Consider the following 21,680-nt stretch of genomic DNA (forward strand, 5'->3'; position numbering starts at 1 on the left):
GTTCATCTTTAACGTTCTTTAGTCATAAACGTGACAAATAAATGTGAACTGAAAGCAGATTCTTATTTGAAGTGAGGATTAAATTCTAAATATTCTATTCATGATTAATGCATGATAATTAAAGCACAGCGTGTAATGTAAAGGGACAAGATTAACGACACATGCATTCACAGAGGAAAACAGAGAGAGAGAGCGAGAGAGCACATTTCCAGTGCCAGTGCTAAAAGCACCGCATCTCCAGTCATTTGATTGCATGACTGAATAATTGATAGAAAGCTATTACAGCTAGTATGAATGTCCCTAGGTGTCACCACACATACACACAAGCAGTAACAGTACACCGCTCTGTGTTGATGTGTGTTTGTGTTTAAATTTTGTGTGGGTGTTTCTTTTTTTATTTTTAACATGTGTGTGTGATGTGTAAGAGAAAATGGGTGTGAATATCTGTGCATGTGGGTTTCTGAGTTGGTGTAAACATATTAGTAGCTTAGCTACTCTTAGCCTTACTGACAGAATGACAGAAACATTGCTAATCCAGCACTGACAACTTGCTATTTGCCTCGCTTCCTTTTCACTCCCCTCCTCTCCTGCCTTGCTTCTTCTCCTTGATCAAAATTACAGTTTACTGGACGGTGGGCTGTATTGGAAAACACTTGAGCACATTTTTGGATGCATTTGATATCTTTTGTTGGGTTTTGTTGTACACAAGAAGGTTGGACTGAAGAATGTAATCAAGGTTAGCGAAAGATCATGCTGTTTTCTCCAAAGTTAAATTTCTTCTCACTGGTGTGGTGTGTGACTTTGGTTATACAGACTAATTTGAGTTTTGATTCTATAACAGTGTTAGCTGTCACATGTCTTTGCTTTTTTCACTGCTTGGAAAGACTTATTTGATTAATGTGACTAAGATGTTAAAGTTCGTGAAGTCTGCTCAAAATAAATATATGTTTAGGTGCTCTACTTGTCTTATGTTATGTGCACAATCTTTTTTTTTTTGGTGATATTTTAACTGATTTAATGCAGCTCAGCATTTGTTTGGTTTGTTATCTGAACCAGTAACCATCAGCTAATGTTCACACCTTTCCCATCACTTCTGTTGTGTTTTCATGCAGCTTTAACCAGTATTAAATCAATACCCATGTGTCCAATCATGAAACCTAGTCTGAACAGTGGAGTGTCTGATCTTCAGCATTTCATAGGTTTATAATTAGAATTCCTTAACAATGCAAAGGTTATAACTATATTTGGTTGCAGCTGTAAGCAGACTGCATGCCATTTGCTAAGAGTCAGTGAATTTTAGACTCCATGTATGGACAGGGTTATAGGTTCCTAGTAGGGGTCTACATATAGCGTTACATGTTTTCATATGCAAGTCTTAGGAGTGGTTTCAGATGTCAGCTTAGGAATGTTGTTTGTAAGAGCAAATAAAAAGTTGATACTATGGTCAGACGAGATTCTCAAAATTGGCTTTAGAGACCTCACAGATTCTGCAGATCTGTTTAAGATGTCACTTTTTGTAATAAAACCATCTTTTTTATAATACATCAAGTTGGTGTCCAGAGCTCTTTTTACCTCTCAACTATTTTTCCACATCGCCTGCTTCAAGAGAGGGTCCAAACCAGAGAGAAGTTCACCACACAATGGAGCCACCTCATCATCGTAGAAACTACAAAAGTGTTTTGAAATACTTGATCAGGCTTGTCCTGCTTATATTTCTCATTCCTTTTGAGTCTCCCAAATAATTGCAGCCTACACAAAATCTACATATAGTAGATGTTATGAAGCTTCATTCAATTTATATAGTATGTGCTTTCAGTGATTATGAGCATTTACTTGTCCTATTTTTAAGAGGCTAGTGGTATTTCTTCCCTTTTGTTAACAATCTTATCTTGTTTATAAAATAATTACAAAACTAAAAATCGCATTTAGGATAAAGTTATCATCCTCCAAAGACAGTGCTGTTATTTCTAAATTGATTCTAAAGAGAGGATGGTGATGTTAGAAGTGCCTTCTCCAGTGTTAAAGGTGTTACTTTGCTGGATGAAGAGACTGTAAGTTCTAGACTCCAAGTTGTCCAACAGATCTACAACCAGAATGCATTTAGGAGGAAAAGCAAATGTTCAGTCCTGTAATTAATTCATGATTTCTGACTGTAATGGTTCAGGCCACTTCGTAGTAACTGCAGTTAGAGTGACATAAAATGAAGATGATGATGATGAATGATGGAAAATGAAGATATTAGTTTCATGATTTGACCCTTGCACAGGTCTTCAAAATTATTGTTTCAGCTGTTGTATGTGGACAGCAGAGAAAATAAAACAGACTGCACAAGGAAAGGAACTACAAAAATAAAACAGGAAAATAGAAGTAAACATGACAGGACTACACAAACCTAAACCAAAGCCCACAGATCATTTAAAGAGCAGTTATATTAATTTAGTATGATTTATTTTGATACGGCCTTAATGTACAAAGGGTAAGAGGAGAAAGATAAATACGGTTAATGAAAATACATCAGGCACTAAATAAAAATGTGGATAATACTTTTATTTATTAATGCTGGCAGGCAGAATAAAAGCATCTCAGGTTTAGCTGTGACAGAGATATTTGGGATACAATTTAACTTAATACAGCAATTTGTATTTTATTATGTTACAAGACCGAATAGAGTCCTACATCAACATACACATTTCCATTAAAACGGAATAAAAAAAAGATATTTTTTTCTTATCTGATACACTGAGATGCCACTGAAAGGAAGTGAGTGTAATCACTGATTACATAAAAATATCCAATTATTATTATTATTTTTTTTCCTGAATGTATGAGAGGTAAGTAATATTTGCACCATGGACTCTATCAACTGAGTGATAATAATCAACCAGACTAGTAATTAAGTGTGGTTCACCAGACAGGAACATAGAGTGCTGAGCATGTGCTTGTCAGAGGTGTGTAGTAAAAGGATGTTGTTGTTTTCCTGTTTGGTTTTGGTTTGTTGCACCGACTACAGCGAAAAGTAATATAATAACTTGTCACAGCATACAAAGCAATCAAAATAAACTCTTACATTAAGATGAATCTTTAATGAACAGAAAAACACCCTCCTATTTGAGAAATATGGAAAATGTCTGCGTTGAGCATGAAAACATTCTCTTTACTTTTAAATTCATAGTTTTGGTTTATTCATGTAATATAGTTGTATTAATTATACGTATATCAAATCAAATTAATTTATGGAATAAATCTAAAAACAAGAGGAGATGCCGGCCAAAAGACAGCTTAACTTATGATTGAGCTTTGCAAAAAAAACAAAGGAATGACTGATTTGAACACACAAAGAAAGTAGATAAAATAAATAAATCATTAAAAGCAAAGAAATTATGGATATAATCATATTAACACATCAAAAATGCACGGACAAAGTAATATCTAAGGTATGAAAACAAAGCATGCTCAGTTGTTTCCTTATGATGACTATTAAAAACATAAAGAAAACAGATCAAATATAAACAATGAGGAGCAGATGAAATGTTAATGAAAGGTTATTCCACAATTTATTCCTAATAGCATAAAGTCTTTGATCAAGAATTGGCTTTAACTATAAGTAGAGAGTAAGGGGTTCATAATTGTATTTTGCAGCTTAATGAAAACTTAAAATCATCTTTATGTCAAAAGCAAGAATTGACAGTAATTTGGGCAAATTACTGTGGGTGCATTTGTGTGTGGTTCTAAAACTTCCACAAACAGAGACAACAAGCTCATTTCAATCTGGACCAAAGCAGTCTGCCAAGACCAGCACAAATGAGTTCTGGGTAACAAACAAACAAGACTTTAGATAATCAAGAGGCAGCCGTTGCTTGTGTCTTGTTCCAAAACAAGTCTCATAAGTATTAACCCCATATTAAAAATTAGTTTAATGAAAAAAGACAGTTTATTAGGCTGACTATGATAAATCAACTCCTACTTTCACATGAAGGCTGTGAGACTATTAAATACTAAAGTGCAACAATAATGAAGACAAACTTTTAGATTAAGAAGCAGCCACTAACTGAACTTGCATACCACTTCTGGGAAATTGTAGTAAGTTTAGATAATGCAGATATTCACTTATAATGTATGCTGATCTTTAAGCAATTTTCTCAATTCATTGGGACAGTGTGGACAAATATGTGTACAAAAGCATCCAACCATATGATTTATGGTGTTAATAAAAACATAAAATTAAAACGTAGACATGTGCAAAACATTTTGGTGCAACTAGTATTGCATGGCTTTTGGTAAAGTAATAATGTGGCCTGGCAGTCATTCCGGTAACATCTTCTTGCATTCAAAATAGATTCAAACTCACGGAGGACTTTTTTCCTTCACATACTCCCCCTCCTCCTCCTCCTCTGTCAGTGTCATGAAACACCTGCCTTCTTTTACCTCCAAAATAGCAGCAATGTTAAAAACACATTTTTAAGATGTGCTTTTTCTGGCAGTGAATTGTGTTGTGCTTGGCAAATCACTCTGCCTGATTCAATTAAATAATCCCCTCCTTAAATTTTGTGCTCTAAAAGAGAAACTCCCATTAATAGATAAATAGCAGAGGCAGGCTGAAAAAAAATCACTCTGTGCGGGCCTTTCAGGCACTAAATCAGCACTGTGCCTCTTTAATAAATACAAACAGTAGCACTTTAATGCCAAATACAGGTTGGCAACAAGGCACAGAGCAGTAGTAAATTTGGGCCTTGAACTCTTTTCTTTTTAGTTTCATGCCTACATTTGAACCAGTTCAAACTGATCCCAACAGAGGGAGAAATGCAACATTTAAACTGTAAGAAAACCCAAGAATTTGTCATGACTGTCAAATATTTTACATACAGGAGTGAATTCAATTGCCAAGAGATCTGAGATGGACCGACTTAATTGCTGTCAACAAAGAGGCTTTATTTACCAGATGTTAAACTAAAGTCAGTGGCAATACTGAGAGTTCATGGATGGGAACTCAACATTCATTGGCAGATGCTCAAATGGCCTTACTGTGGCTGTGGGCAAAAGATAATACCATAAGCCATGAGCCGGTCCACCAGAACCAGGATGTTTCTTGCACCAAGTTAATTCAGAAGTGAGTTCAAACTCTGTCACCTTATTAAAAAGGAAATGAGTTAAGTTATAAAAATTTACTTTACCACTAATTAGGGAACTATAAACTTTTTTTTTTTGATCCATTATAATTTCAATAAACCTGAGGTATGAGAGGATGATGTCCAAGGAACGTGTAGGACATATCGTTTAGAGAAATGTGACAAATGCTACTCAGTCATGAGAAAAAGCCCTATTTTTGGGTTTTGTACATGCACACTGGACACTCTGTTGGTTTCTACAAAGATAATAGTAACGTCTTTTCCTGGAGAATGAGCTGGATAAAAGCTGTGCCAGTAGTTACCTATGTTTCGCCTTATTGTTAATTGTTTCTCTGTTTAGAAGTCCAAATGCTGAGTTTATTTTTATCAGGAGCATCAGAGACCTTTCTTGGTTCTTTTGCCACAGGCTCCATCATACTCTCAGCTGCTGTTGCTGAATCAATCTCCATCACTCTGACTGATCCCCTCTTCAGCTCAGGGAAACATAAAATGTACCTACTGGCGTGGCAGTGTGAGACTGTTGAAACAGACATCGGATTTCAAATTTTGCAAAACCATGAAATACAGATTTTCACTGTACAGATAGGCTTACTCGCCACTGTGCCAAAGGATGTTCATTCATATGTAAAAGTCCTTGGCTTCAGATTCAATGTTATTTTAGACATTGCTGTTATTCTGGTAAGAAAAATCCACTTAAATTTGAATATAACTATGCCAACACACATCTCAGGTACTTGCACAAATCAATAGACTTGTGTCCACCTACTGCATGAGGGATTTCTCTGTATCTTTCCTCAGCACAGGAAGTGTAGTTTGATATACAACAATCCTTCTCAAACAAGAAAAAAAACATACTGTACACTTTGCACACTAGCCTCTCTCCCACACATGACTGGTTAGTGCAGGATAAAAGACACAAACACACACACAACATTTAACAACTCTTTCATTTCCTGCCTCATCCTCTGCCACACACACACACACACACATATGCACACACACGAAGTCTGTCTGTCTGTCTTCCTCTCTCTCTGACAGACAAATAAACAAAAAATAAATGAAGAGTTTTCTTCTAAAATTCAACACGTGTTATTCAACATTTTGTGATATATTTTAGTCGTCTAATTATCTATAAAGCAGGTACTATTGGAAACAAATATGCACGAGCACATTTTGTTTTCTTTTTTTACATTTTTGGCAGATGAATGAATTTCCAATGGCTCTCTAGAATAAAACTCTTCACATCTAGCCATGCACATACACGTGGATTCTTAGTCTGTACCTCGACAAATAGGAGCAGGAAAATCCCAGACGGCCGTGTTCCCAGCATTGGTGATGCATGTGAGCGTGGCATGGCCATCTAAGACATAACCGTGGACGCAGCTGTACCGCACGCTGTCTCCTACGGCAAAACGGCCGGCACCGCTTAGCACTGCTTTTGGTGGCACACCGGGGTTCCCACAAGATGTACTGTGGAGTTCTGCAAAGAAAGACAAAACAGACAAGATCTGTTATTAAAATGTTTCCTCTCACTTTACTTGTTGAATTACTCAGGTATCAAAGAATTACAGCTAGTGTTCACCAATTTTTTAGTGAGGCTGCTTGCTTTAGGTCGTGTGTACACACAAACTTTCAGCCTTCATCCCTTCCATCCTAATCTGAACAAGCACATACATATTTTTTATGCTTGCAGTTTCCTTTTCTTTATATGTAGATGCAGTATAGCTCCAGCAAATATGCTTTGTGGTCTGAGTGCTTGAAAAATTTAGGTGACCTGAACCTATATGCAATGCATAAAATGATGGAGCATATGTGCTGCTAATGCTACATTCTCCATGTTCCAGCTTAAGTCTGCATGATCCCAGCACATCTAAAGACAGTTTGGGCACAACAGCAAGTTATTTGCATTAGGAAGATGCAGTTTCAATACCTACTCACATAGCCTTTTTTGCCCTCCCTTGTGTCCAAAGCAAGACTCTGCTAAGTACATGAGCCATGAGCCATGTAGACCCTTTGCCCTAGTCAAAGAGTCACACCTGAATCCCAGTGCATCTACTAAATTTCGTCCTTTGTGTTTGCTGGTCTAAGAGTGGGCATTCTTAATATGTGCATTCATACTTCTTATTTTGTGGCTTGGATGAACATTTTCTGGTTGTTATTAGAAAGATGTGCATGTTTAACCTTAACATATTATCACCTGGGTGCACAGAGACTGAGATGGATTAAAGTAAGATGAAATTAATATTAGCACATCAACATAACTTCACTGGTATTAGAGGAGAGCACATGTTTGCCAAACCTATATCAAGCAAATGTATTTTTTTATTATTATTTATGCATCAAAAAAAAAAAGATCCAACACTCTTGTTCTTACTTTTTTTTAAAGTGCTAGAGGGAGTTCACAGAAGTTCACTAATGTGCTGGTACTGGTCTATTAACACATCATTACAGCCTGTTCTGACATTTTGCCCCAAGTTTATACTATATATATAGCTTAAGCCCACAGTTTATATTATATACTGCCAGCTTGGTGCCTATAAACAGACATTTGATCGCAATCAAAAACAGACTACAAAGAAAAAGCCTCAGAGGAGGGGAGGCAATATGAAAGTGTTGATCACATTCTTCCCTCTAGATGCATTTGAAGTGTCGTGCCAAAGACATATACACAATTGCATGCATATAAACAGACACAGACACGCAAACAGAAGAGGGAAAGAGGCACAAAGCAAGGGAGAGAAGAGGTATTACAAGCCATAAACCAGGAAGTAGATGGGAGCACAGGGACCAACTCTAGTCTTATAGTTTGAACTTGATTGATACAACTATGAAACTGTTCAGACAGATACAGGGTTGGAAGGGGGGGCTGGGCAGGAACCAGAAAGAGGTGAGGGGGAGGAAAGAATGCAGAGACACTGAAAGGTTAGGGTGGGGATGAGAGAGCAGAGGCAGGCTGAGGATGCCTAACATGATAGATAGAACTATCAAACTACTTGGACAAGGAGAGTGACTAAGGTAAGAAGGGAGAAAGTTAAGGAAAGAAAGACCAATGAAACAAACAGTGGCAGTTTATGCTCAGTTTGCTTCCAAATGAGAGATAGAACTACAGCTGTAGCTCTACTCAAAATTACACTACAAACTGAAAATCAATGAAATATGTATGATAATGCTTAAATAAAAAGCTGGAATACAGTTACGGGGGAATCATTTCCAGGCAAACAGAAAAAAAATGTTTAATTATCTTTTACAAAGTAGACTCTATGTAGGGAAGAGTTGATGTCAGTAAATGAACCAATTCAGTAATTCTCAAATTTCTTGGTTGATTGTAACATTTATTAAATTACTTAATTTTCATACCTTTTTCAGTTACACTTCTGTCCCTCTCTTTTCTACTGCAGACATGGTGTTGCTTATATACAGCCAGAGTGCATTTAGGTTTTTTTTTTTTTTTCCTTTTTGATTTGCTTTAAGTTTAATTTACTACATTTTTCTTTCTCTAATGACACATCATCCATTAACTTGTTATAACAAGAATGGAATTAGTTCTTAAACTTTATAAGTGTCAGTAAAGGACAAAACACTCATGCACCCTTTATGTGCAAAATGTGTTTTCTTTGAGGACATATTTGTTTTTGTGCTCAGGAGGCATTAAAAAGCAAAACACAGAGAGGAAAACTATTTTGCTAAAGACCCTCAGAAATCCATCCAAATGCCATCCTGCTTATCTCCACACACAGTGACAGAGAAACACACACTGACAAGATACACTTGGACACCAGCACATGTGTGTATTCACATCCACATACACACACAACCGAGGCCATCCATCACTGTGGCGACCCCCTGTGCTGTATGGTGATTGGATGTGAGGTTGGCCTAGTGTTGTGACCTGTTGGCCTATCGATTTAACAAGTCAGCGCAGCCTGTACTCAGTGTCAAGATGGCTGTTGTTCAGTGTGTCCTATCAGGCACACATTTACTTTCACCGACACACACTTTCACATTAGTGGTAAAGGGTGCAACAACCAGTGATTCATTGGCTTTTATCTCTTGTCTAATAATAAACAGTTTGTCCATATTTACTGTGTCATTTGCCCAAATCCTTTATTAACTTTAACTCCTTTCCTAAAAGACTAAAACCAATAATACTCTCTAAAATATGGCCTTTGTCTTTATTCTGAAACGGCAAGTTTATTTCACAATTTTTAATAAGATTTATTACAGTCACAAAAAAATTTTGCTCCAACAAACAGTAGAGCAGGATGTTAAAGGGTTAAATCAATACTACATAAGTTTCCAACCTTAAAACTCTATGCCTCAGACTTGTTTAATGGTTCATTACTGCGGCTGAGATTCCTTGCTTTACAGCTCTGTGTTCCAGACTGGAGCATCATGTGACACGTGTGTTTTGCTTTATGGCACCATGTCACACACCAGCAACCGGATATCAACACACTGCCTGATTCAACAAAGAAACCCGGGAGGTCATTATTGGAGGAAGCGAGGAAAAGAAAGAGGGAAATTGACAGAGCAACAGGTTAGACAAGATCTTACTAGAAAGAGCTCGGAGAAGAGACAGGACACAAGACGGATGTTATATTAGCATTCACCAGGGAGAACCAAAGTGTGAAAATCTGCCAACGTTCAGGAGTGTTACTTTATTTACCACATCATAAAGTATAACCCATTTGTTTTTCTATGAGAACTGGTGACACTGATCCCATATTCCCTTTGCAGCTCTCTGCCAGATCGGCCCTCTGACCAATATTCCTGAGGGTATGTCATGCTAATAGCTGAAATGAGAATGGAATTACTCACCTGGTTTTAACAAGTATATCCATGTTTTAAAAACTTTCATACCAGGCAAAATATTGGTGTATAGCGGGTAATCCTTTCATATTGTCCATTCCCTCCACTCCACACTTTCTCCTGCAGCGAAAACTTCATGACCTTCTATTCATCTCCCTCCAGCTTTATCCATCCCACGATATTAACCTTTCTGTCCATCCCCTGAATCCTTCCTTCATTTGTCTAGTTTATTGTGAACATCACAGTTTCATTACACTACTTTATTCAGTATCCAGCAGCTACACTGCACTACTTTCCATAGTTTATTGTGGTGAGCCTTTTCTTATTTATATTCCCATACCCACACTTCCTCTTTAACTTATTATGCTCTCTCTCTATCCATCTACCTACCTCTACTGCTCTTTCCCCATCTCCCTCCTTCCCCAGTTTACCATAACCATGATTTCAGTCTCAGTTGCTTCATTACAAGCTGCTGCTTTTATGGGCCATCTGTAGAACTATCTGCATTTGTCACTCACACACACACACACACATATAAGGCCACAAAAAGGGTTGCATGCAGAGAAGACACTACAGCTACTCTTTCTATCACACACCCTCTCACACATAACTATTTACCTGTCTTTTATTTCTCCCTAGATAAGCAATTAAAGCCAAGTCCAGGCAGAAGCGCAAGAGAACGAGAAAGATGTGAGATGGGAGAAAAAGAACTAAGAAGTGAGTGAATTGTGAAAGTAAAAAAAAAAAAAAAAAGATGATAATAAAAGAAGAGAAGGAAAGAAAGCTGCCTTGCTTTCAGAGTTTTTAGTGAGACAGATGACATGGCAGGCTGTAAGAATGGAGAGGGGGAGTGAAGGACAGTGAAGACAGACAAAAAAAAGGAAAAAAGCATAGAAGGAGAAGTATGATTCATTGAGTCTGGAGGTGTTATACTCCAGTCAGCAGTAACTTTTATAAAAGATGAGCAGAGTTTTATACATGAACAGAATAGATGCTGAAATGCTTGAATACACAGCACAGTAAACGTTAACAGAAACCATTTATATGAATTTCCTGTGACTGAACCTAGAAAACAAAAGGTGTTTGGAAATTCATTCAAAGACATGTCACATAAACATAGAAGGTTCACATGGATTTTAATGGAACAGGCTTGACTATTGTAACAAACAGGCATGTAATGTGGGGCTCTTAGATTCATAAAAGCTTCACTTGCTGTCAACTTGCCTGTCAGTTTGATTTATTTAAGACTTTAACCAAGTTTTTTTATGGACTTCTGAAGGACTTGGGTCATATTTTTTTCTTTTAGTTGAGTAAGTTAATGACATTTTATGCTTTAAGTTGTAAATCATTTTTGTGGTCAGCTGGCCTCTCCCTGGAAATGCCATATACAAAAATATGGAAGCAATTTCACAGTGACTTTAGAATGATGACTTCACACATTGCAATTCAAGAATATACATAAAAATATACAAAAAGGAAGTTGATAAAGAATGGATCCTAAGCCGATAACAACTAATACAACAAGACAACAGCACTGCAACCCAAAAGCTGTTCAAGGGACTTCAACTTGTTGAAATCAGTTCCCTCCATCACTAGATGTGCTACAAAGAAGAGACAGAATCTGTTGTACTCTTTATAAGTAGGGGATGAAGGGAGCAGAAGACTGGGAGTTGGATTGGGGCTTACTTTACAATCTTTTGTGGTGAAAAAAGACCTGAGCCATAGGGGGAAGCTGTTGATTTAACAGTTTATCTATGTTTTAACCATCACCTTTCATCATGAAATGTGGGAAATGAACAAAAGAATTAGGTCATCAATAAATGTGTAATAAATTACTCTTTTTCAGTGGGTTCCTGGCCTTAACCTGGGGGATAGAGTGAAGAGCTTGGTCATCCGAGGTAAACTCAGAGCAGAGTTACTGCTCCTCTGCATTAAAAAGAGTCAGCTAAGGTAGTTCTGGCATCTTGTCAGGAAGCCTCTAGTCTCCCAGGGGAGGTGTTTTGGGCATGTCCCACCGGGAGGAAGCCTTGCAGGAGATCCAGAATGGGGATATAAAATCTCTAAGATGGCTTTGGATCCCTCAAAAGTCTGTCTGGAAGAGAAAATGAGATTTTCTCCACTCTGGGTTGTTGTGATTTTAAATCTCTTAGCTTCTGTACTGAATATTTCGACAATCCTGACAGTCACATGGGTGTTAGATTTTCTGTAAAAATATTCTCTGTTTATGTATTGGCTATATAAAAATTTCTGTCATAAGCAGTTCTAAGACAGAGGAATTATTCATTTCTCATCATATTTATATAGAACATAAGTATAAGCTGTTTGGACTTTGATACACACTAAGTTAATTTATGGAGTAGGTGATATTGAAGTCAGACAAGCAGATAGTGAAAGTTAAAAACATCACATCGTTTCATTTCAGCTCACAGTGATTCAAGATATGTTCACATGAAATGTGTAAAAAGTGTTTTCAGCCTGACATTATCATTCTCATGCTGCTTGGCAAAACGAGATTGGCAGCTTCCTGTTTGCAGTAATGGATTATCATTTCTCACTGAGTGAGAAGCCTCTGGAGTCACTGCAGAAAATGTCATTTGGAATTAGAGGTAAACTGGTGGGGGGAGTGACTTATTTAAGGTATTTTCTTGAATATTATGCAACAATCAGAAAGAGGAGGGTGATTTAAAAAAGAGAAATACTAAAAGTAATTACGCTGCACTACCATATTTCTTTTAGATTTAACTAGCTTGATACTGGAGTCCTATTATTTCTTGCAGTATATATAAAAAAAAAAAAAAACAACTAAAATCTGCTTAAAAATTATAAGGTGAATAAAGTCCAGAATCATGTCTAAATGTGTAACAAATCCACATGTCTATCAAATGATATCCTGTTAGTGACTCCCTTTTCCTTGCCTGGAACTAAAATCTACACACTGTTTCCAACCTTGCATGACTGTGACAGACTGAACTGATGGTTGGCTGCCAAGAATGTCGGCAACTTCAGTGAACATCTGCCCCCCCCTTGCTTTTTTAAATGTGTTTCACACTGTTGGCACTGTCAGGTCCCATCAAAACTTTTTTTTGATAATCAGCATCTAAACTGTCAGTGAGAAACACTTCTCTGATTGGTTGTCCTGTGTTATGGAGAAGCCCTGTACATTAACAGAACCTTTAACATTGTGTTGTTATTCAATGCATCCAGATAAATTGCTTAAAGTTTAAAAGCACAAAACAATAAATGTTAGCAATTTCAAACTGCCACAACAGATTTTGTTGTCTAAACAAATTAAAACATGGTTTCCTGAGCTACGACCAGTTACAGAGTGACTATTGGCTGTGGTTGATCTCTTGACTGATCCTCTTTAAGGGTGCATTCACACCAGTCCTTCTTAACCAAAACTCCTTTCATTTGCACAGAAAGTCTGGTTTGTTTGTTGAGGTCATATAGTGTCATGCAGTGATGAAAGTGTACAACTAAAACTACTACGGCCCATGGCCAACTAAACAAAATATAGTGCCAGCAGCTAAGGGAAGGAAAGCCAACAAACTCTATCAACTGGCATTTAAGGATTGTCTGGAGAGCTGGCCAGATGCTCCCAATCAGCCTAATTGATTCAACCCACCAATCCCTGCAAAAGAAAGCGGAACGAGGAAAAGGAAAACAAAACCAGGTCCAACCACTATGAGAGAAACGTCACAGGGTGGAAACAGAAGTTGCATTAACCAACAGATGGGCGAGTTTTCTGTCTCGCTTGTCATCTTTCTCTTAAGTAAAACTTGATGTAGCTCTCCCTCAGGCGAAGGGGAGAATAGGTTTGGTTCGCTTGACTAGATGCAGTTTGAAAGTAAACTCAGAGGGGCTGAATATTGCAATCCCCAACTGAAGCGAGTCCATAATCATAACGACTCAGTGTACTAGTAGATGTGAAAACAATCCAAGTGTGAGCAGTGGATGTGTCTCCTGAAACTCATCTTTTTATTAAATTGGCAGCATATTTTCACTGGTCTCCAAATTGCTCCTTACTTGATCATTGGTGTAGGGCTACCTTCCAGACAGTTTTGTTTTGTTTTTTTAAATCAGATCTTGTTTTATTAACTGACTGACTCCAAGTCATCCCATCCAGACATCCCACAAACCTGTCAATAGATACTGGGAATAAAACTCTCCTTCCTGCCTTGGTCTCTGCTCCTAGATCCAACAAAAAGTTTAACAATAGTGAAATGACTTTACAGAAAAGCTGCTTTATGTTTTTAAAGGATGAGAGTTGGAAGCTTTATCACCGGGAAACATGTCAACGTATACTAGATGACAAAATACCCAACAAAACTTAAAGCCTCTCAGTGGTTTAACTCATTACACGGATGCTTTGCGAACACTCAGATGTTTTCAGTTGGCTGAAAGCATGTTTGTGCCCATTTCACTAAACTAGAACGGAACACTATATCCTCAGCATTGACGATGGAGGATTTTTTTTCTATTATTTAAAAGTTACTGCTGAGCTGTCAAGCAGCTGTCATAGTAGGATTTAAGCTATCTCTACAAATTCTAACTATGACAGCTCGACAGTCACAAAAACAGTAGGATAATATGGAATTATTCTGCATGACTGTGTTAGTTATAATATGAAAAGATTAATGCCAAGATGAGATATCTACCATTTGGAAATAGTGACACCTTTCTCTGAATATGCATTTATAGCGTAAAATGTAAAATTCTGCTGAAAAGCCTATTAAGGATTACTTTGAGCAGACACTGAACATAAAAAAACTGAAACAGAGAGGAGGGAAGAAGGATTTTTCTTCTCTGTGTGGTCACATGGCACCGAAGCTCATTTGTGCAGGTGAAAAACAGGGATCTATATTACATTTTTAAGTCAGGTGCAATATAGTTCACTATATATTTAAAGCATTTGACAGATAGATGGAAAGGGGAAGGAGAGTTCATAAGTGGTCGCTGCTTCCTAAAATAGGAGCAGAGCACAATTCCCCAATCACTGTCGATGAGGGCGTTGTTTATGAACACTGGCTCTACATGGATATCAATACGAACAAGAGCAACTGGGCAGGCAAGATAACGCAAGTAATAAAACAAGCTCACGGAGCTCAGGCTTCCTCTAACCATCACCATCCTTAGTCCAGTAAGAGGAACAGCTGGGGATAGGATGACTGACTGTACTACAGACAGATCTTTTGAGTCCCCAGTCCCCAACTCCCTGCAGCGAAGCATGGAAAAAGCACCAGCAACACAGTACTTTAAACATTTTTTTTCCTGATTGGTATTCAGGCCCAAAGTATTTTTAAATTAATAACTAATAATGGGTTACAGCTCAGAGAAAATGGTCCTCGTGACGGAAGCACATTTAATAAGACTGAATGGCTTCTACTTGATCTCAAGAGACTATATAAAGAACCACGTCTACTCCAGTTTAAACCGTGGCAAAATGTGAATGGTAATTTTGATCATTTTTGTAATGTTATCTACCAAAAGATAATATAAGGAGAAGAACTCCAAGATTAGCATTGCAAATTATTTTAAACATCTTGGCAAAAAAAGTGGTTAAGACCCAAGTACCTAAAAACAGTGGCCTCTGCAGTATTTGTGTAAGGGTAATAGCCATGTTCCACCTCTACAGATTACAACAGGGGAAGCATTTAGGTGGCTGTCTTTTCAGAGTCCCACGGCTGCACCAATCATCCACTTCAGTTGAGATTACATGAGCACTTAACACTCAGAGTTCCTAAGTACAGACACAACAGTGAATCTGGTAAACTGGAAATGTGATAATGATGGCACAATTCATGTGTTTTAATTATAATACCACTACCCATTAGCTGCCTAATTGGCTCCTCTGAGGCAAGGCCAGAGCTGAATTTGGTCATAATTTCGATATGCAGTACCTCAATAAAAGGTTAAATCTAAAATAAGATTGAAAGAAAATTGTGAGTGTGTGTGTGTGTGTGTGTGTGTAGAACCTATAAAAGCATTTTCTTCCTTTTTTGTTTTACCATAAGCATCACATGAAACTTTACTCAGGACATCCATGTTTATGTTTTGTCACTAATTTGCGCAGATAAGTTGGTAATGCAGGGTTTGCTTAAGCAGAACTTGGCAATTAAAAATACACTGTCAGGGAAAACAAGACAGAACGAAAAAGTCACCAATATTTAGTTAAGCAACCTTTAACCTGGATTCCAACTTTTTTCTACCTAAGATCACATTCATTTTTCACTCAGAACTTGTAATGATGAGTCCAACTACAGCATAAAGTCTTCACCAGCACAGTGGGGTTAGCATCTAAGTCCGTGTGTGAAAATGAATTTAAACCCACTGAATCCTGTGATTACCATCTTGTAATATATTCATGCAATTAGTGAGGACAAAATAAACTGATGGCAGTCAGCTGGCCTGTTTTTGGACACATGACATTGCTAAAGCTACACCTGACAAAGTGCAGCAAACCCAGACATTAATGATGTCAGACAGTAGGCATGATGGGTGCAGCACTTTGAATTGTCCTGTACATTAAATGTGCTATACAAATGAACCTGCCTTGCCTCATCAGCTGCACTTTATTCCCCGATAAACCCATCACTTTGGAACACAGCGAATCTGACCTCATTAGATCACATGATCAGTAGAATTGTCATGGTGCTCTAGCAAATCAAAGCCTGTTTTCAATATAAGCCTCAATTTATAAGAGGGTTTCTTTTGGCTATATAGTTTTTTATTTTAAATACCTTGAGCTCTTTTTGCTTTACTTTGCTTGAAATTGGCATTCTTAATTCCTCTATTGTGTTCGGTGATCACAGTCAAATTAATATCTTGTTGCTGACTAAAATATATTAATCGCTGCATTCATTTTGCAATGAAAGGCTCCTACTTATATGTTTAATTAAATCTAGATAGATAGATAGATACTTTATTGATCCCGAGGGAAATTCAAGTGATCTACACAAGAGCATTTAAAATACCCATAACTTCTTGTGTTAAAGTTGCCCAAAGACAGAATAAATGCATAGGTAAATATTTGCCAAACCTTGCATTTATCAACCACATTTTCCCCTTTATGTTTAACTCTGTCAACAACAGTTAAAGGGGAACTGTTTCTGTTTCCTTGTGCAGCAATTTTGAATCTTCCTTGAAGAAAAACTTTCTCAAGAACCTTCCAGATCATTCCTCAAACAAAGTACACATGTCAGTTTGTTTTGTCATTTATAAGCCATTATATGGAGTCAAGGACAATAATGACCTTCAACTTTAATTCATACATACATATGCACACAAGCCCAAATTACTCTGACACCTCCCCTTAGAAACCACTTTTGATTAGTAGCCGTTTGGTAATCATAAGTAATCAAGATTAATTATGAAAACTTTAATGGATGGAAAGGGACTAAGTGGCAGCAGAAGGTGTGCAAGTCAGAATGAGACAGCGATACATTGAAGGAGCATTAAAATGGGAAAAACTGAGAGCTCCCAAATAGAGTAATAGCTTTTCAAAGCTTTAGATCATCCGGCAGCTGTGAAGATCAGTTAATACACTGTGTTGTTAATGACTGTAGCTTCTAGAGGAGATCAAACATTATAGACTCACAGCTGCAGACCACCAATGTCTCTTTGGGTTTATTGCACAGCACAGAAAATCACACACACATATACACCCACACCCACAAACCACTTTCCCTTAAGGTAATAGATGTGTTCAAGACTACCTCAGGGGTGAGATGGTGCTCGGTTGGAACAATCATCTGGATTTAAATTAATCATGAGGCAACGTGGTGTAACTATATTTTGGTTGGTCAGTGCATGCAGCATGTAATGACCTCCTGGTGTATTGCTCTGACACAGATTTATTTTTGAACAGGCTTATTTGGCAAACCAGACAAGATCAAAGATGTCTATGATTGGAACAGCTGTCTGCCAAACAGAAACGTGAAGAAAAAGCTGCTGTTGTAAAAAAAAAATCCATTAGACCTCAGCTTCTCTTTAAATGCCACTTACAATTGACAAATATACAACATTTCTAGAAAAGTTGGTGATATTTCTAAAGTGCCACAAAATCTTATGTCTGATTTATTAAGTTATTTTTAAATTGACAATCTACAGTCAGCAGAATAATTTGCAACAAGTGTGTGGTGTCAGGTTTGGTTATAAAAGGAGTATCCATTAAAGATTTAGTGTTAGTCTTTCAACTGCATGGAAAACTATTGTGCCACTGGGATCAGAAAAGCTACATGTGTTTGGAACTATCTTACACAACACAATTTGACACTGCATAAAAAATGCATTCTAAAACAGAAATATGCAGGGAGGAACCTATTTATGAAAGCAAAACTACATAAGTTTTAATGGCACAATGACATTCATCATGCACATTCTTGGGGCCGTGATTGCCCTGCATGTCCCACGGCTGAGAAACCACAGTTCACAGACCTGTGGTCCAGCCAGGACCAATATGTGGCTGCTGCATTCTGCTCGATGTCTCCAGTAACTGTGAAGAAGTTGACAACACGCTGTTGGATTCATTTTATTTAAATCAAGTGTTCTGGAACAGAAAAGCACCTAAAATCTGTAGGACAGTGGTCCTCAAGAACTAGAGTTTAAGATACATGCACAGCATTACTTCACATGCCAGCAGTGGATATTAACACACTGGTCGTTTTGGATGATTCAGCAAAGAAATGCAAGATGACATTATCAGAAGAAGCAAGGGAAAGAGAGAGAGAAAGTGAAAGCACAAGAGATAAGACAAGACTCAACATTGGACTGTTTTTTTCTTTTTGCTGGAGAGAACTCAAAAGAAACAAGATGCCAATTTAACCTTTGTTAGGGTAAAAAGGGTTCAGTAGTGTTGCTTTAACTCTGCAGGAAGGCTGCCAAGTTCTCTCAAGCTCATCTCAGATGGACAGCAAGCAGGCATATGTTCTGTTGTCAACTGAGACCACATTTCAGTTTCTTTCAGGAAAAATGAATATCTGGTCTTATGTTTCAAAGACAAGAAACCCAATTTAGGTTGTTATCAGTAAAAGGAGCACAAGTCAGCATCAGTGATTGTATTGGTTGCATGTGTGCTCATGCATGGGTGACTGAACCATATATTGGAATTCTGGACTGACAAACCTTATGCTACCACTACTGGAGCTCCTTTTTCTTTGGAGGTAAGAAGTTATTTCAACAGGGCAATACAGAATATCATTTTTCATGGCTTAAAACAGCATGGTTTCATATACACAGAGCGTGTGTTTGACCAGAGTGCCTGCAGTCCTGATCTGGCCCCTATTGCAAATTTATGGCACACTATGAGGACAAGAATTAAACAATGATGACCAGGGTCTATAGAACCAATATGGTTACACTTTTATATTACAATAAAAAATCTGGGGTCTATAACAACAATACTTTATGTGACAGAAATACATTATCAGTCTCAGCCAAGTGAAGATGCTATTTAATGTTAAGGTGTGAAACAAGTTAATCAATTTAGGAAGAAGACAAAAACCTTCTCCTCACAATTATGTCATTTTTGTGGATGGAATATCTGGTTTCTATGAATGTTAGTTGAAAAGATATGCTTAGTTTTTCTCTAGCAATGCAATTTTGCTGTACGTAATTGAATGAGCAGATAATGACAGCGGTCTGACGGCTCACAAAGAAACATGGGGATGTCAATTATAAGCTCCTTACCTCCACTTCACTGGTGTGTACGTGTGTGTGCATGCAGCTGTGTATCTACAAAGATAAGTGTGTGTTATGTGAGTGTGATGGCGTCTGCCTGTCTGTGTGGGTATAGCTCCTTGATGCGGTGATCAATGTTTCTCTGAGGCCTGGTTCAATAAACCATTAGATTTCCCCCGGAGACATCCTGCCAACAGAACTTCATTAGACCCACACACATACATGAAAAGAAAAACAAAATAAATATCACACACACCACACCTTCTTTCACTAATTGTCCTGTGTTTACGAACTGTAGGCATTAAGACTGTTAAAGGTCTTTTTTGCTCCACAGTGGAAATTTAGCAGTATTTGTCATAGCTGACTCACCTGAAATGGCCAACTCTCCCTCTGAAGACCAGAACAAATAAGCTCCATCACACTTGATCAAACAAATGGTAAAAGGTCCAGTGTTACAGGCCTTACAAGAATGGACACATTTCATATTAAACTCATACACACAGGAGTGCAGTGGGAGTTCCAGCAATTGATCTGTGATGTGCTCTGTGCTCAGGAAGATTGTTAGTTGTATTATCTTTGTCTCAAGCATTTACTTCACTGCAGTTAAACATTGTGTGTGTGATTCTTATGTCATCATGTCTGTTGTATCAGTCTAAAGATAAGACACACAGAGGACGAGCTATTTGCAAATTTCACAGTGGATAAAAGCAAGCTTATTTGTATTATCAAAACTCCGTATACCAATGAGCTCTGACATTAGATGGACGCTTCCATCAGGGGGCTTCACTGTTTTTTAGTCACACTCCTGATTTCACACATTCATCTCTACCTCCTGCCTCTTTCCCCCTCTTCTCGTCTTATCTCCCTTAACAACTACCCCTCACGTTACTATTAATTAAAACTCTGTTGTATGGGTCTCTGTGCTCTTGTGTGTGTGCCCGCACTTGTGTGCACTCATCAGGCTTCAGTATTAATTAAAGGTGTGAATGCTAATTGGTCAGATCAATAACAGGTCGTTAGGGCTCAGGGGTTGACAGCCAATAGGAAATCGTTATTTGTCTGACATCACTGTCATTCTGCTAAAGGTGCACTGCACTGTTGACACATGCATACACATGGATGCACACTTGCGGCTGCACACTGAGGTTTGAACTTACGTTCACACTCCTGCCATCTGTGAAGATAGGTTCACTTCAAAGGGTGGGAAAGATACAGAGAAAGAGCTCGGAAACTGAAGAGCTAGCAAGACAGAGGAAGAAAACTGGCACAGAAGATGGAGTCTTACACTATGCCCCTAAAACTAAATCAATATCCATTAAGGAGAGCAATCGTAAGAGAGACATTTTAAAAAAGGAATGAGTTGCCGTAGTTGTCATTGAACAAAAGTGAGTAAACAAATGTGTCATCTCTGAATGCCTGTTTGTGCTGATCAATATCAAGGCACCATTCCTCTGCCTAGCACATTCCCTCATCTTCCTCTCAAATATTCTCTTTTGTCTTTTAGTAAATTCTGTTTTCTCAGTCGTTTCACTGAGACAGAACTTGACCTTTAGATGTAATTGTTCTATTTACATCTACCAAACAATTAGCATAACTTTGTAATCACTATCTCCACAGGTTTAAGAGCACTCAAATGTAGCTTAAACAAACACATGTAATTTTACTAAGTGGCATCCAAGCCACACACTTAAACTCCCAATAATTATAACTGGAAACAGTGTTAGTGATTTCTGCATTAGGTTACTGGTAATGGTGAAATCTGCTCAATGTTTAAGATCCCCAGAAATGATAAGGGTGATTATCTTCTTTAAACTGCTTACATACTGTATCTAAACATAGTGTAGTGATCTTTACTATCTCCAAGGGTCACTAGCAGGGCTGCATGCTGTTGCTCCAATAATTTAATACCTTCAGATAGACCTTTTACAACTCCTTAAATAATCTGAGAAGTGAGGCAACAGCAACAAGAGGCTATGCAAAATTAATGAAGCTAAGTGATGTATGAAACATGCACTGGTAACCTGTGTACAGATTGTTGCTTGTACAGACAATCATTGTCACTGTGTG

The 21,680-nt window shown here is 37.8% G+C and overlaps 1 protein-coding gene across 1 annotated transcript in view; it reads right to left on the minus strand.

The window, feature by feature from the left end:
* Positions 1 to 21,680, minus strand: part of LOC121657225 (CUB and sushi domain-containing protein 3-like) — a 364,605-nt gene that overhangs the window by 200,580 nt on the left and 142,345 nt on the right. The window contains exon 4 of the mRNA XM_042012632.1: positions 6,409 to 6,606. Within this exon, the coding sequence (XP_041868566.1) occupies positions 6,409 to 6,606 (198 nt within the window). The remainder of the gene's footprint in view (positions 1 to 6,408; positions 6,607 to 21,680) is intronic.

The sequence above is a fragment of the Melanotaenia boesemani genome, chromosome 17, assembly GCF_017639745.1.
Source record: "Melanotaenia boesemani isolate fMelBoe1 chromosome 17, fMelBoe1.pri, whole genome shotgun sequence".
NCBI lineage: Eukaryota > Metazoa > Chordata > Actinopteri > Atheriniformes > Melanotaeniidae > Melanotaenia > Melanotaenia boesemani.